Here is a 12,787-nt window from a genome sequence, read left to right as displayed (position 1 = left end):
ATGCTCACTATTCATAGCACTTAGTCTCTTCCAACTAGCACTGTGACAATTGCAAATTAGAAACAGAGCCTGCAAAAATATGGTGAAAATACAGAATAAAAGTTATATATTGACCAAAAATAATGTTGCTCACCATATAAACACACAGGACAGCTTGTTCTGAAAGGTTACTTGAAAGTATTCTGTACATGGTATGTCACTTAAACATTATAAACAAAAGCCACGAAACTGATATTAACAACCCTATAACACCTTTATATAATTTGTTTTTTTGTGACATATTGTACTTCATGATATTGGTAACAGTTTTCTATAAGACTTGCGTTTATTTGTGAAAAAATTGTATATTTGGCAAAACTTTTGAAAATTTCACAATTTTCAAACTTTGAATTTTCATGCCTTTAAATCAGAGAGATATGTCACACAAAATAGTTAATAAATAACATTTCCCAGATGTCTACTTTTCATCAGCACAATTTTTGAAACATAATTGATTTTTGATAGGAAGTTATAAGGGATAAAAGTTGACTAGCGATTTCTCATTTTTTCAACAAAATTTACAAAACCATTTTTTTAGGGACCACATCACATTGAAAGTGACTTTGAGGGGTCTATATGACAGAGAATACCCAAAAAGTTACAGCACTTTAAAAACATCATCTCTCAAGATGCTCAAAACCACATTCAAGAAGTTTATTAACCCTTCAGGTGCTTCACAGGAACTGAAGCAACTTGAAAGGAAAAAATGAACAGTTAACTTTTTTTCACAAAAATTTTCCTTTAGACTCAACTTTTTTATTTTCACAAGGGTATCACACAAAAATTAATCTCCAAATTTCTTGTGCAATTTCTCCTGAGCATGCCGATACCCCATATGTGGGAGAATACCACTGCTTGGGTGCATGACAGGGCTCGAAAGGGAAGGAGCACCATTTGACTTTTTGAACGTAAATTGGCTGGAATCGAGTGCAGACGCCATGTCATGTTTGGAGAGCCCCTGATGTGCCTAAACAGTGGAAAAAAAACCACAAGTGCCCCAATTTTAGAAACTAGACCCCTCACGGAACTTATCTAGATGTGTGGTGAGTATCTTGAAGTCCCAGGTGCTTCACAGAAGTTTATAACAGAGCTGTGAAAATAAAAAATCAATTTTTTTCCACAAATATGATATTTAAACCACATTTTTTTAATTTTCACAAGGGAAACGAGAAAATGGATCTCAACATTTAGTGTGCAATTTCTGCTGAGTATGCCAAAACCCCAAAAGTGGGGGAAAACCACTGCTTGGGTGCACGAAAGGGCTCGGAAGGGAAGGAGCTTCGTTTGACTATTTCAACATAAAATTGGCTGGAATCAAGAGCGAACACCATGTTTCGAGTGTCCCTGATGTGCCTAAACAGTGGAAACACCTCACAAGTGACCCCATTTTGGAAAATAGACCCCTCAAAGAACGTATTTAGATGTATGATGAGCACCTTGAACCCCCAGTTGCTTCACAGACGTTTATAACGTAGAGCCGTGAAAATAAAAATTACATTTTTTTCCACAAAAATGATCTTTTAGCCCCCAATTTTTTATGTTCACAATGGTAACAGGAGACAATGGACCCCAAGAAGTCTTGTGCAATTTCTACTGGGTACGCTGATACCCCATAAGTGGAGGAAAACTACTATTTGGGAGCACAGCAGGGTTTTGAAGGGAAGGAGTATCGTTTGACTTTTTGAACTCAAAATCGAGTGCGGATGCCATGTCGTGTTTGGATAGCCTCTGATTTGCCTAAACAGTGGAAAAACCCCACAAGTGACCCCATTTTCGAAGCTAGACCCCTCAACAAACTTGTCTAGATATGTGGTGAGCACCTTGAACCCTCAGATGCTTCACAAAAATTTATAACGTACATCCGTGAAAATAAAAAAATCTAATTTTTTCCACAAAAATTATTTTTTAACTCCAAATATTTTATTTTCACAAGGGGAACAAGAGCAAATGGGCCTCAAAGTTTGTTGTGCAATTTCTCTTCAGTGCATCAATACCCCATGTGTGGTCGAAAACTACTTCTGTGTCAAGCTCAGAAGGGAAGAACCACTATATAGGAGTTTAAATTTTGATGGAATGGTTTGAGGGTGCCTTGTCACATTGGAAGAGCCCGAGAGGTGTCAGAACAGCAGAACCCCCATAAGTGACGTAATTTTACAAACTACACCTCTCAATGAATTCATCTAGGCGTGCAGTGAGGATGTTAACATCACAAGTGCCTCACAGAAATTTATACCATTGGGCGGTGAAGAAAGAATAATTACCACTAAAATGTTGTTGTAGCCCCAGATTTTACATTTTCACACAGGGAAACTGGTAAAAAAAATGGCACCAAAATGTGTCACACAATTACTGCCGAATCCGGCATTACCCCAGATGTGGCTGTACAGTACTGCTTAGCCACATGGCGAGACTCAGAACGGACAGAGTGCTATTTGCCTGCTGGAGCGCAGATTTTCCTAGAATAGTTTTTTGCTGGACAAGATGACGTTTTCAGTTATACCATTTTTATTTACATTTGTCTTTTTGATCTCGTTTTATTCCACTTTTTTCCAGCGGTATGATGAAAACGCATAGTTTGCCATTTTTTTTATGCTGTTCTCTGAAGGAGTTAACTAGTGTGACATGTTTATAGATTGGGTCATTCCGGATGCGGCAATACCAAATATGTGTACTTTTTTTTGTTTATTTTACATTTTTTATATAAAAATGTGTACTTATTAGTGTAATATTTTTTAACATTTTTTAACATTTTTTTTTAGATTTTTACAATTTTTTTTTACTTTTTTTTAAACTATGGGACTTTCACTTTTTTCACAGGTATAATGCATTGCAATGCACTAGATTGCAGTGCATTATACCTGTACAGAAAACTTCTGAGGCCATGCTGTGGGTCACCATGGCAACGAACGGGCCCCAGCGATGATGTCGCGGGGGCGCCAATCTGAAGGTAGAGGGAGCTCCCGTCCCTCTGCCTTGCTCCTGAATGTTGTGATTGCAGCAATTAGTTGGTTAACAGCCAGGGGAGGCGCAGACACTGCTCCTGGCTGTTTTGTGCAGGAGCTCAGCCACTGGCAGTGCTGTGCTCCTGCTCTGATTGGGCTGGAGGTGCTGATATTTCAGCATCTCCGGCGCCATCATGCTGTGATTGGTCAGTCAGATTGACTGACTGACCACAGTGATCTGGGTGCATGTGACTCGCCCCTGGGCCGTGGGGCACTCGGAACCGGGCTTCTGTGCGATGCTGGGGGGTAGTAGTGGCAACCCGATCCCGTGGCTCAGGGTGGTCAGACCAAATGCTGTGGCAGTCTATTTGTAGGGTTTTGAATGTCCGACTATGCCACCAGTGGATTGCGGTCAGGGATGACCGCCGCTGCAAGGCAGACCGCTGAGGCTGATGTTGGTATGCAGCACAGGGATAGGATAACTCCCCACGGGAAGAGTGTAGCCTCAGGGCAGTGTAATAGGATGCTGGGGGTGATGGTGCAGGCCGCAGTAATAAGGGTTCAGAGTCTGCTTCAAACAGTCCATGGTCTTTATTGTAGGTAGTACTAATGACCCAACAGGAGTACAGGGTAGGAATGGGCCTGGGTGTCTGAGAGCATTCGGGCGAGCCCCACTGGTCAGGGTGAGTGGGTAGGCCTACCGTTCTCTCTCTGCCCTTGCTGACTATCCCCCTTTTTGTGGTGTGATAGCCCACGTCCCTGAGCTGGCCGTGTACTACGCCTGTATGGCTTGCGACTCGGGCCTTAGGTACCTGTTGCTTCTCCGTGCTGTACCGGTCCCTCTGTGTGGCGGAGCCTCCAGCTTCTTAGGCCAAGGGACCTGAAATCCCTCACGGGTTGGTTATCTGCTGCCGGGCTTGCAACCCTGACAGCCTCGGACCCCAGTGTTCGGTTGTGTAGTTCTCTCTCAGCCAGGATCGGCTCTTGTCGCCTCTGTCCCTGGCTTGCTGTTCCTCCTCTGCCTCCCGGACTCCTCAGCTGCTGCTGACCTGTCCCTTTCCTCTGGGAACCCTTCTGGATGCTTCAGAAGTGGGTCCTGGTCTCTCTAACCCTGCCCTCAGTTCCAGCTTTTATAGGGGCAGCCTGCGCCCCCTACTGGCCTTGGACAGGAGGTGCTACATGCTAATGGTCCCTGACCAGGGAACGTCCCTCCTGCTCTCAGACACAGCCTTTAATGTTTGTGGCATCCAGGCCTGGGGTGACACATTCCCCCCTAGTAAATTTTAGTACTCCGGGACTGAACATAAAACACAAATACAGGGTATAAATGCATGACCATAAACACAACATGGGAAGAAATAACAAACAACATCACATATTGAGTTCTTTAGGTCACAGTGTGGTCTGTGACCGGGTGTCCATTTCACCAAGAAAAGAAGAGGGTCACAGTATGATCGGTGACCGGGTGTCCATTTCACCCAATAAGGCGAAGTTTTTGAGCGATGTGGGGACCTGTCTCCATAAACCCCAAGTTCCTGGCCTTGGGCGTGGCGACAAGGCTGAGCTACCTACTTTGGGCCACAAGGGGGCCACGCCGGACAGGTTTTTCTTCTGTGGCCAACTTTACAAGAGGGCACCAGGTGCAACTATCTACATGGTAGTTCCGGTTATTCACTGTCCATAACCTGTCAGTCCATTGTATCTAGAAAACTGGAAAAACAGTATTAATAACCAGGGTAACAAACATAAAACATTAAATATATACATTGTGCATTTAGATCTTCCAGCAAGCTGGTACTTGACCCCTAGTGCTCCGGGTTGACCTGCATAACCCACTGTCTGGTGGTGGTCTAACCTGGCTTTCCCCACTCTCATTAAGGGTACAGCTACCAGCTGGGTTCACAGGCATGGCAGGCTCACTGTCAGCAGAGGGTTGACTCTCCAGGGCTGCTGACATGGGTTCTTCTGCCTCGGGGCTGCTTGTTCTTCTTGTTCTTCCTGCTCTCCTGTAGGCTCCTGCTGGGTTGGCTGAAGGAAGTGTAGGACGGGTACGACTATCGCGTCATTTATTCGAGTCCAGGTCCGGGGGAACTCTCCAAGAACAGTGCTGATCATTTCTTCCTTGTCCTCTGTGTGTTCTAGGTCATCTTGATCTTCACTTGGACTCTGTAGTTGCTCGGGGCACCGTTTTAGGTGGTCTCTGGAGACGGTGCTTGTTGTTTCTCCTCCATCCTTGGTGATCACACATACCTTCGGGTTGTTGTGGTCAGACTGCAGTACTGTGTACGGGTCTCTCTCCCACTGGTCATCCAGCTTGTGAAGCCTTCTCTTCCGCTTCAGGACCTGCTCTCTAGGTTCCAGGGGACCAGCAGGGGTGTGTTGGTTGAAGAGCCTCTCTTGCTTTTCTCTCGCTTGAGCCAGACTCCTCTCCACACTCTCCTGTACCTTCTTGTACTGTAGCCGCAGTTCCGTATCCCTGTCCGCGTCTGGGGAGGTGTCCTCGGGTGTCAGGACTCCCATCTCCAGGTCTATCGGCAGCTTACCTGGTCTCGCTCGCATCAGGTAAGCCGGGGTGCAATTTGTAGCATTCACCGGGATGTGGTTGTACAAGTCAATCAGGTCTGGCAGCTTCTCCGGCCACAGGCTGCGTTCTTCCAGGGGCAACGCCTTGAGGAGATCAATGACGATATTGTTCATTTTCTCACACAGCCCGTTGGTTTGCGGGTGGTAAGGCGTTGTCCGAATCTTCCTACAGCTGTAGAGGTTGCAGAACTCCTGGAATACTTCAGCCTCAAACGCTGGACCTTGATCTGTCGAGACCTGTTCCGGATACCCATGTGGACGGCAGAAGTGTTGCTGGAAGCCTCTGGCCGCTGTTTGGGCTGTCAGGTCTTTAACATGAACCACCACCAGGAACCGGGAGTAATGGTCCACAATTGTCAGAGCATAGACGTAGCCCGACCGGCTTGGAGCCAACTTCACATGGTCCAGAGCTACTAGCTCAAGAGGCTGCCTGGTGATGATGGGCCTCAAGGGTGTCTTCTGGCTGGTGCGGTCCTTCCTTCTGAGGTGACATGGGCCGCAGTCCCTGCTCCACTTCTCTATGGCCCTTCTCATACCGACCCAGTAGAACCGCTCTCTCAGTAGTAACTCCAGTTTCTTCCACCCAAAGTGTCCCGCTCTGTCATGGTAGGCCTCCAGGACCATTGCTGCATCTCGCCTTGGGACCACTACCTGCCAGGTCAGCTCGTGCGTCCGGTGGTTGACAAGCCTTTTGCACAGCTTACCTTCGTAGAGGAATAGCCTGCTTTTCTCCTTCCATAACTGCTTGGCTTCCTCTGGAGCGTCCGGGCCAGGGCTAGCGTCTGCCTGGGTTAACAGGTCTTTCACCAGGCAAATTGCGGGGTCACTATCTTGCGTTTCAGCCCAGCCGTGGTGGGTTAAGGGGTTGAACATGACGGTGGTCAGGTCTTTGTCTCTTACACGGTGAGAATATTGAGTGGCCCCATACCGGTGGAACGCAGGGAGCTCTACTTCCTCCAGCTCTTCCGAGTCTTCTTCTCCTTCAGGTAGGTGGGGCATTCTTGATAGGGTGTCTGCACTGGCGTTGGTTCTGCCTGCCTGGTATTTGATTGTGAAGTCATAATTGGATAGCCGGGCCATCCACCGCTGTTCTAGGGCACCTAGTCTTGCATTGCCCAGGTGTGTCAACGGGTTGTTGTCCGTGTACACGGTGAACTTTGCGGAGGCCAGGTAATGCTTAAACCGTTCTGTGATGGCCCACACCACTGCCAAGAATTCTAGCTTGAAGGAGCTGTAATTCTCCGGGTTTCTTTCAGTGGGCCTCAGCTTCCGGCTAGCGTATGCTATCACCCTTTCTCTGCCTTGTTGGTTCTGTGACAGTACAGTTCCCAGCCCCACATTACTGGCATCTGTGTGGAGGATAAAAGGCTGGCCATAATCGGGGTAGGCCAGGATCTCATCCCCCGTGAGGGCCATCTTCAACTGGCGGAAGGACTCCTCTTTCGGCTTGTCCCACTTGCATGGTGGCTTGTGACTTCTGGATTTAGACTGGCCTATCAGGAGGTCCTGCATTGGAGCTACCATCTTTGTGAACCCGGGGATGAACCTTCGGTAGTAGCCAACCAACCCGAGGAATTGCCTCACTTCTTTGATGTTAGAGGGGCTTGGCCAGCTCTTGATGGCTGTAACTTTATCGGGGTCGGGGGCTACTCCCTCTGCACTCACCACTTGTCCTAGGTACTGGACCTTCGGCTTCAACAGGTGACACTTTGAGGGTTTCACCTTCAGGCCATAGCCTGCCAGGGCTTCGAACACCTCGGCCAGGTGCTTTAGATGGTCCTCGTAAGTCTTCGAATAGACAATCACGTCGTCCAGGAAGAGTAGGACCGTGTCGATGGTTCGGTGCCCTAGACAGCATTCCATCAGCCTCTGGAAGACCCCTTGTGCGTTGCAGAGCCCGAAGGGCATACAATTGAACTCGCTTAATCCCATCGGGGTGGTGAAGGCGGTCTTCTCCTTGTCAGCCTCTGCCACAGGAACCTGCCAGTACCCGCTAGTAAGATCCAAAGTAGAGAAGAAGTTAGCTGATTTTAGTGCGGCTAAAGACTCCTCTATCCTAGGTAACGGGTATGTGTCTTTATGGGTGATACGATTGATCTTCCTATAGTCCACGCACATTCTCATGGTACCGTCTTTCTTTTTTACCAAAACTAAGGGAGCTGCCCAGGGGCTACAGCTATCTCTAATGACCCCAGCTTCTTTCATTTCTCTCAGCATGCCCTTTGCGTTCTGATAATGTGCAGGAGGTACAGGTCTGTGTCTCTCTTTTATTGGTGGGTGGCTCCCCCTGGGAATGTGATGTTCTACTCCCTTTACTCAGCTGAAGTCTAGCGGGTGCTTACTAAAAATTCTCTCGTACTCCTAAACCACCCGGTAGACTCCTTGTTTTTGGTGCAGGGGAGTGGAGTCAGCACCCACATGGAGTTTCTGGCACCAGTCTTCCTTGTGTTTCTGGGAGCCATTACTCTCCACCGGGGGAGATGGAGGCAAGGGTTCCACGACCCTGATATCATTGTGTTCGACGGCAAACAATTTGGCTAGTGTAGCGTACCAGGGCAACTGTACCTCCCTTTCCCCGATGTTTAAGATCCGGACAGGCACCCTTCCATGGCGGACATCAAGCATCCTCTGGGCTGTCAAAATGGTGGGCCTGCTGTCTGAGTACACGGGTTCTACCATGGCTTGGTAGTCTCTCCCTCTTAACACGATTGCAGTCCGACACCAGATCATCATTTCGCTTTTGGGTAGCATGGCAATGGGGAACAGGTCTTTCTGGAAGACCCTCTGTTGGCTGGAGCTCGCATTCATCGCCACCTTCTGCAAAATCACAATTACTTCTGAAAGACAGTTTTCAATCACATTAGTACCCAAGGTTATTTTAGGGTGACTTTCATGACGGTCAATGTCCACAATGATCACTCCCTGTGCCGGCAGTTCAACCTTACCAATCTTGATGATCATCTCTCTGAACCCCACCTGCGGCACGGGTTGGCCATCGCTGGCGATGATGCTTAAGTCATCGTCTGGATAGCGGGTTATGTCAGCGTCACTCCAGTACCGCTTGAAAAGTACGTAGGGGATGGTAGTCACTTGGGACCCGATGTCCAGCAGTGCACTCATGGGGATACCGTCCAGCACTACAGGTAAAACCGGGCGTCCCCCCACGTAATTATCGCGCCAATTAGACGGGCCTGGTGATCTTATGCCTGGGGGTTGGCCCTCTGCACCAGGTCGGACCCATTTAAAGTACAGTACCTTGCTATGTGTCCTGGCTGGCTGCAACGACGGCAAATCGGCTGTCCAGCCTCAGTGTAACGGTCGGCGGGCCTCCCTCTGAACGACGGGATCCTCCTCTGTCGACGCCATGGGTCATCCTCCGGACTGGAAGCCAGCTTGATTGGTCTTGACGGTTCCACCTGCAACGATTGTACGGTCCTGGTCAATGCAGCCACACTCTTTGTTAGCTCTTGGACCTGATGGTGCTGGTTTGCAGGCTGGGATGGATTTAGGGCCTGTGCATCAGCCCCCACAAGGTCTGCAGGGTAGGGCGCCGCCCCCTGGTGGTAAGTGATGGCAGGGCGCCGGGAAGCTACAGTGCCACCTTGTGCGGGTTCTCGGAGCACCCGGATTGCCCTATCTTTGAACTGTGCAAAAGTCAAATCGGAGTTCTGTAGGGCCATCAGGCACAGCTGAGTCCTGTGGGCGCTGGACAGCAGACCTTCTATGAACTGGTCAGTCAACAGTTTATCGGTGTCCTGCACGCTGCCAGGGTCAGCTTGTTTGATTGCTCCCAGGGATTCTTGCAGGTTCAAGGCATAGTCTCTGATACTATCTTGGGCTCGCTGCTTACAGCCATAGAACCGCATTTTGATTTCTGCCGAGGTACGGCTATCAAAGGTAATCCGCAGCCGGGTCAGAATGTCCTTTACAGTCCTTTTCTCCTCATCTGAACATGATTTCACTTCCTGCTGTGCTGCATCGGTGAGCTGCCCCGTCAGAATGCTCACTTTCTTTTCTTCTGTCAGGGGATAAACTTTAAATAAACTGTGCAGTCTTTCCTTAAAGTCAGTTAATGTATGGGATTCCCCTGAGTATTGGGGCAGCCAGGCTGCTCCGGGGATGTAGGGCATGGAGAACGGCATCACCGCTGCTGCAGCCACGCTGGTGGTAGAAGGTCCCTCCGCGTCCGTCATCTTCCTCCCTTCTAGTTAATCGTGGCCTACCTTCCGTTGATCCTCTTCCGTAGGCCGCGGCTCCGCTGGTGCTGCTCCGGGCGAGGACCTTGCGTCGCGTCCTGGTGACGTCAGCGTCGCTCTCTCTCCTTCCAGGACCTTGCGCAGCGTCGGTGCTTAGGGCGGGGCTTCAGGTCTTGCGCGGTTTGGACGTCCACGCCCCTCTTCTTCCCGCGCAGCGTCCCGAAGATGGCGTCCGATGGCGGGAAAACGGCTGAAGATGGCGGGAAACGGCTCCGAATGGCGGGAAATATCTTTTTAAGGTACGCACACAGTCTTTTCAGGCGCGCAATATCCATTTGTGGCGGGTTGGTCACAATCCTGCCGACTACGCCAAAGCTGACTCACCCCCTGGGCCGTGGGGCACTCGGAACCGGGCTTCTGTGCGATGCTGGGGGGTAGTAGTGGCAACCCGATCCCATGGCTCAGGGTGGTCAGACCAAATGCTGTGGAAGTCTATTTGTAGGATTTTGAATGTCCGACTATGCCACCAGTGGATTGCGGTCAGGGATGATCGCCGCTGCAAGGCAGACCGCTGAGGCTGATGTTGGTATGCAGCACAGGGATAGGATAACTCCCCACGGGAAGAGTGTAGCCTCAGGGCAGTGTAATAGGATGCTGGGGGTGATGGTGCAGGCCGCAGTAATAAGGGTTCAGAGTCTGCTTCAAACAGTCCAGGGTCTTTATTGTAGGTAGTACTAATGACCCAACAGGAGTACAGGGTAGGAATGGGCCTGGGTGTCTGAGAGCATTCGGGCGAGCCCCACTGGTCAGGGTGAGTGGGTAGACCTACCGTTCTCTCTCTGCCCTTGCTGACTATCCCCCTTTTTGTGGTGTGATAGCCCACGCCCCTGAGCTGGCCGTGTACTATGCCTGTATGGCTTGCGACTCGGGCCTTAGGTACCTGTTGCTTCTCCGTGCTGTACCAGTCCCTCTGTGTGGCGGAGCCTCCAGGCATCTTAGGCCAAGGGACCTGAAATCCCTCGCGGGTTGGTTATCTGCTGCCGGGCTTGCAATCCTGACAGCCTCGGACCCCAGTGTCCGGTTGTGTAGTTCTCTCTCAGCCAGGACCGGCTCTCGTTGCCTCTGTCCCTGGCTTGCTGTTCCTCCTCTGCCTCCCGGACTCCTCAGCTGCTGCTGACCTGTCCCTTTCCTCTGGGAACCCTTCTGGATGCTTCAGAAGTGGGTCCTGGTCTCTCTAATCCTGCCCTCAGTTCCAGCTTTTATAGGGGCAGCCTGCTCCCCCTACTGGCCTGGGACAGGAGGTGCTGCTGGCTAATGGTCCCTGACCAGGGAACCTCCCTCCTGCTCTCAGACACAGCCTTTAATGTTTGTAGCATCCAGGCCTGGGGTGACACACATGGACCTCTGGCATGGGTCCCCACACCTCTTCTCGTGGTGCTCAGGTGTCACTGACAGCTGTCAGCACTGAACTGTCACTGCATGCTTACAGGATAGCCTGTTATGGTGCAGGAACTGACACCCGGCCATGACGGGCTACCCATGTCATTGGACATAATGGGATTAATATCCGGTTGGAGCAGCCAAAAATAATAATATTATTATTACTAATAATATCCCATTGGGGCAACCAAAATGATTACTATTATTATTATTAGTAGTAGTAGTAGTAGTATCCAGTTAGGATAAATAATCTCCATACAAAAAATATATATTTATTTATAACAGAATTTTATATTACATAATAAATGAAAGGGTTGTCCGATAACATAATATTTATGATTCAGGTCACCAATATCATACTAGTACGGGGCTTGGCACCTCCTCCAATCAGCTGTTACAAGCTCTTGCAGCGGCCAGATGTATATATTAAACACAACTATACTGTTCTGTGCCTTTCAAGGTCATCTCATCTTCTTTTAGGAATACTGAAAAATAGAGAATTAAAAAAATGTTATTTTTTTAAATGTTGGTTTCTTGTTTCCATTACTTACATTGTGTGTATAGATAGGAACCCACATAAAACATTTTTATTGCATGAAAATATCATTTATTTGCAGAACTGTCTGATGGACACCTGTAGCTGTGATAACAGTGAAGACTGCATGTGCGCTGCCCTCTTTTCTTATACTAAAAAATGTGCAGCAAAAGGGAGTATAATAAACAACTGGCAAAATACCGTTTGCAGTAAGTGAGGCATTGGTTTGTATATTTGGGCTTTATGCACTTATAGACAATTATGTCATATAGAGAAAACATGAAAAACAGCAAGCTGACATTTGTGGCCAATACAATATAACATTATAATAGTGTTCCTTGTTTTATTTTAGATTATGCTAATGATGAATAGAAATTTCACCATAGAAATGACTCTCAATTAGTGATGGGCGAACCCGTGACTTTTCGGGTTCGGCTAATATAGTCGAACACCGAACTGTTTTTTAAATGTTCGGGTTTGGGTACCAGAACAGTACCCTAACCACAAACCCAAAAAAGGACCCCATTCATTTGAATAGGATACCGGAATTTACCTATTTTCCCACGCTGTAATTTGCATTTCAGTGCAGGAAACACAAACTCTGATCGGCAGTAATATCATTACCGCGGTCAGAGCGCTGATGGGTGTCAGTATGATGCCACAGCTGTGACAGTGACCCGGCGGCAAAAAGCTTACCACAGGTCATAGGTGCTGGCTGATTGTACTACTACCACCATCAGATGGTGCCTCATGCCATAGGAAACAGCGAGCACAGGCGCCGCTGGGTGGGAGCAGTAGTCTCCCATCCGCTGGCGGCTGTGCTGAGCTGAATGTAAAAAAAAAAATGTTAAAATGAATAAAAAAAAATAAAAATAATGCACTTTATGCTCACTTACACCTTGTCCCCGATGTTCGCCGCCCCTACAAAAAAATAAAAAAACACCATACACTCACCTTACACCTAATCCCCGAAGCCCATGATCACCTATGATAAAAGTAAAATGATAAACCAACCTCAACCTTAACTTTCCGACACAGTCCAAGTAACGAGG

General features: G+C 48.5%; 1 protein-coding gene across 1 annotated transcript in view; it reads left to right on the top strand.

Annotated features, from left to right (window-relative positions):
* Nucleotides 1-12,787, top strand: part of LOC141174072 (uncharacterized) — a 369,120-nt gene that overhangs the window by 68,228 nt on the left and 288,105 nt on the right. Inside the window, exon 4 of the mRNA XM_073658713.1 lies at nucleotides 11,818-11,944. Within this exon, the coding sequence (XP_073514814.1) occupies nucleotides 11,818-11,944 (127 nt within the window). The remainder of the gene's footprint in view (nucleotides 1-11,817; nucleotides 11,945-12,787) is intronic.

This window comes from Phyllobates terribilis, unplaced genomic scaffold, assembly GCF_046119375.1.
Source record: "Phyllobates terribilis strain yellow unplaced genomic scaffold, ASM4611937v1 Scaffold_13__5_contigs__length_258822181, whole genome shotgun sequence".
NCBI lineage: Eukaryota > Metazoa > Chordata > Amphibia > Anura > Dendrobatidae > Phyllobates > Phyllobates terribilis.
The sequence above is the reverse complement of the archived record's forward strand: the minus strand, read 5'-3'. Positions and strand labels throughout refer to the sequence as shown.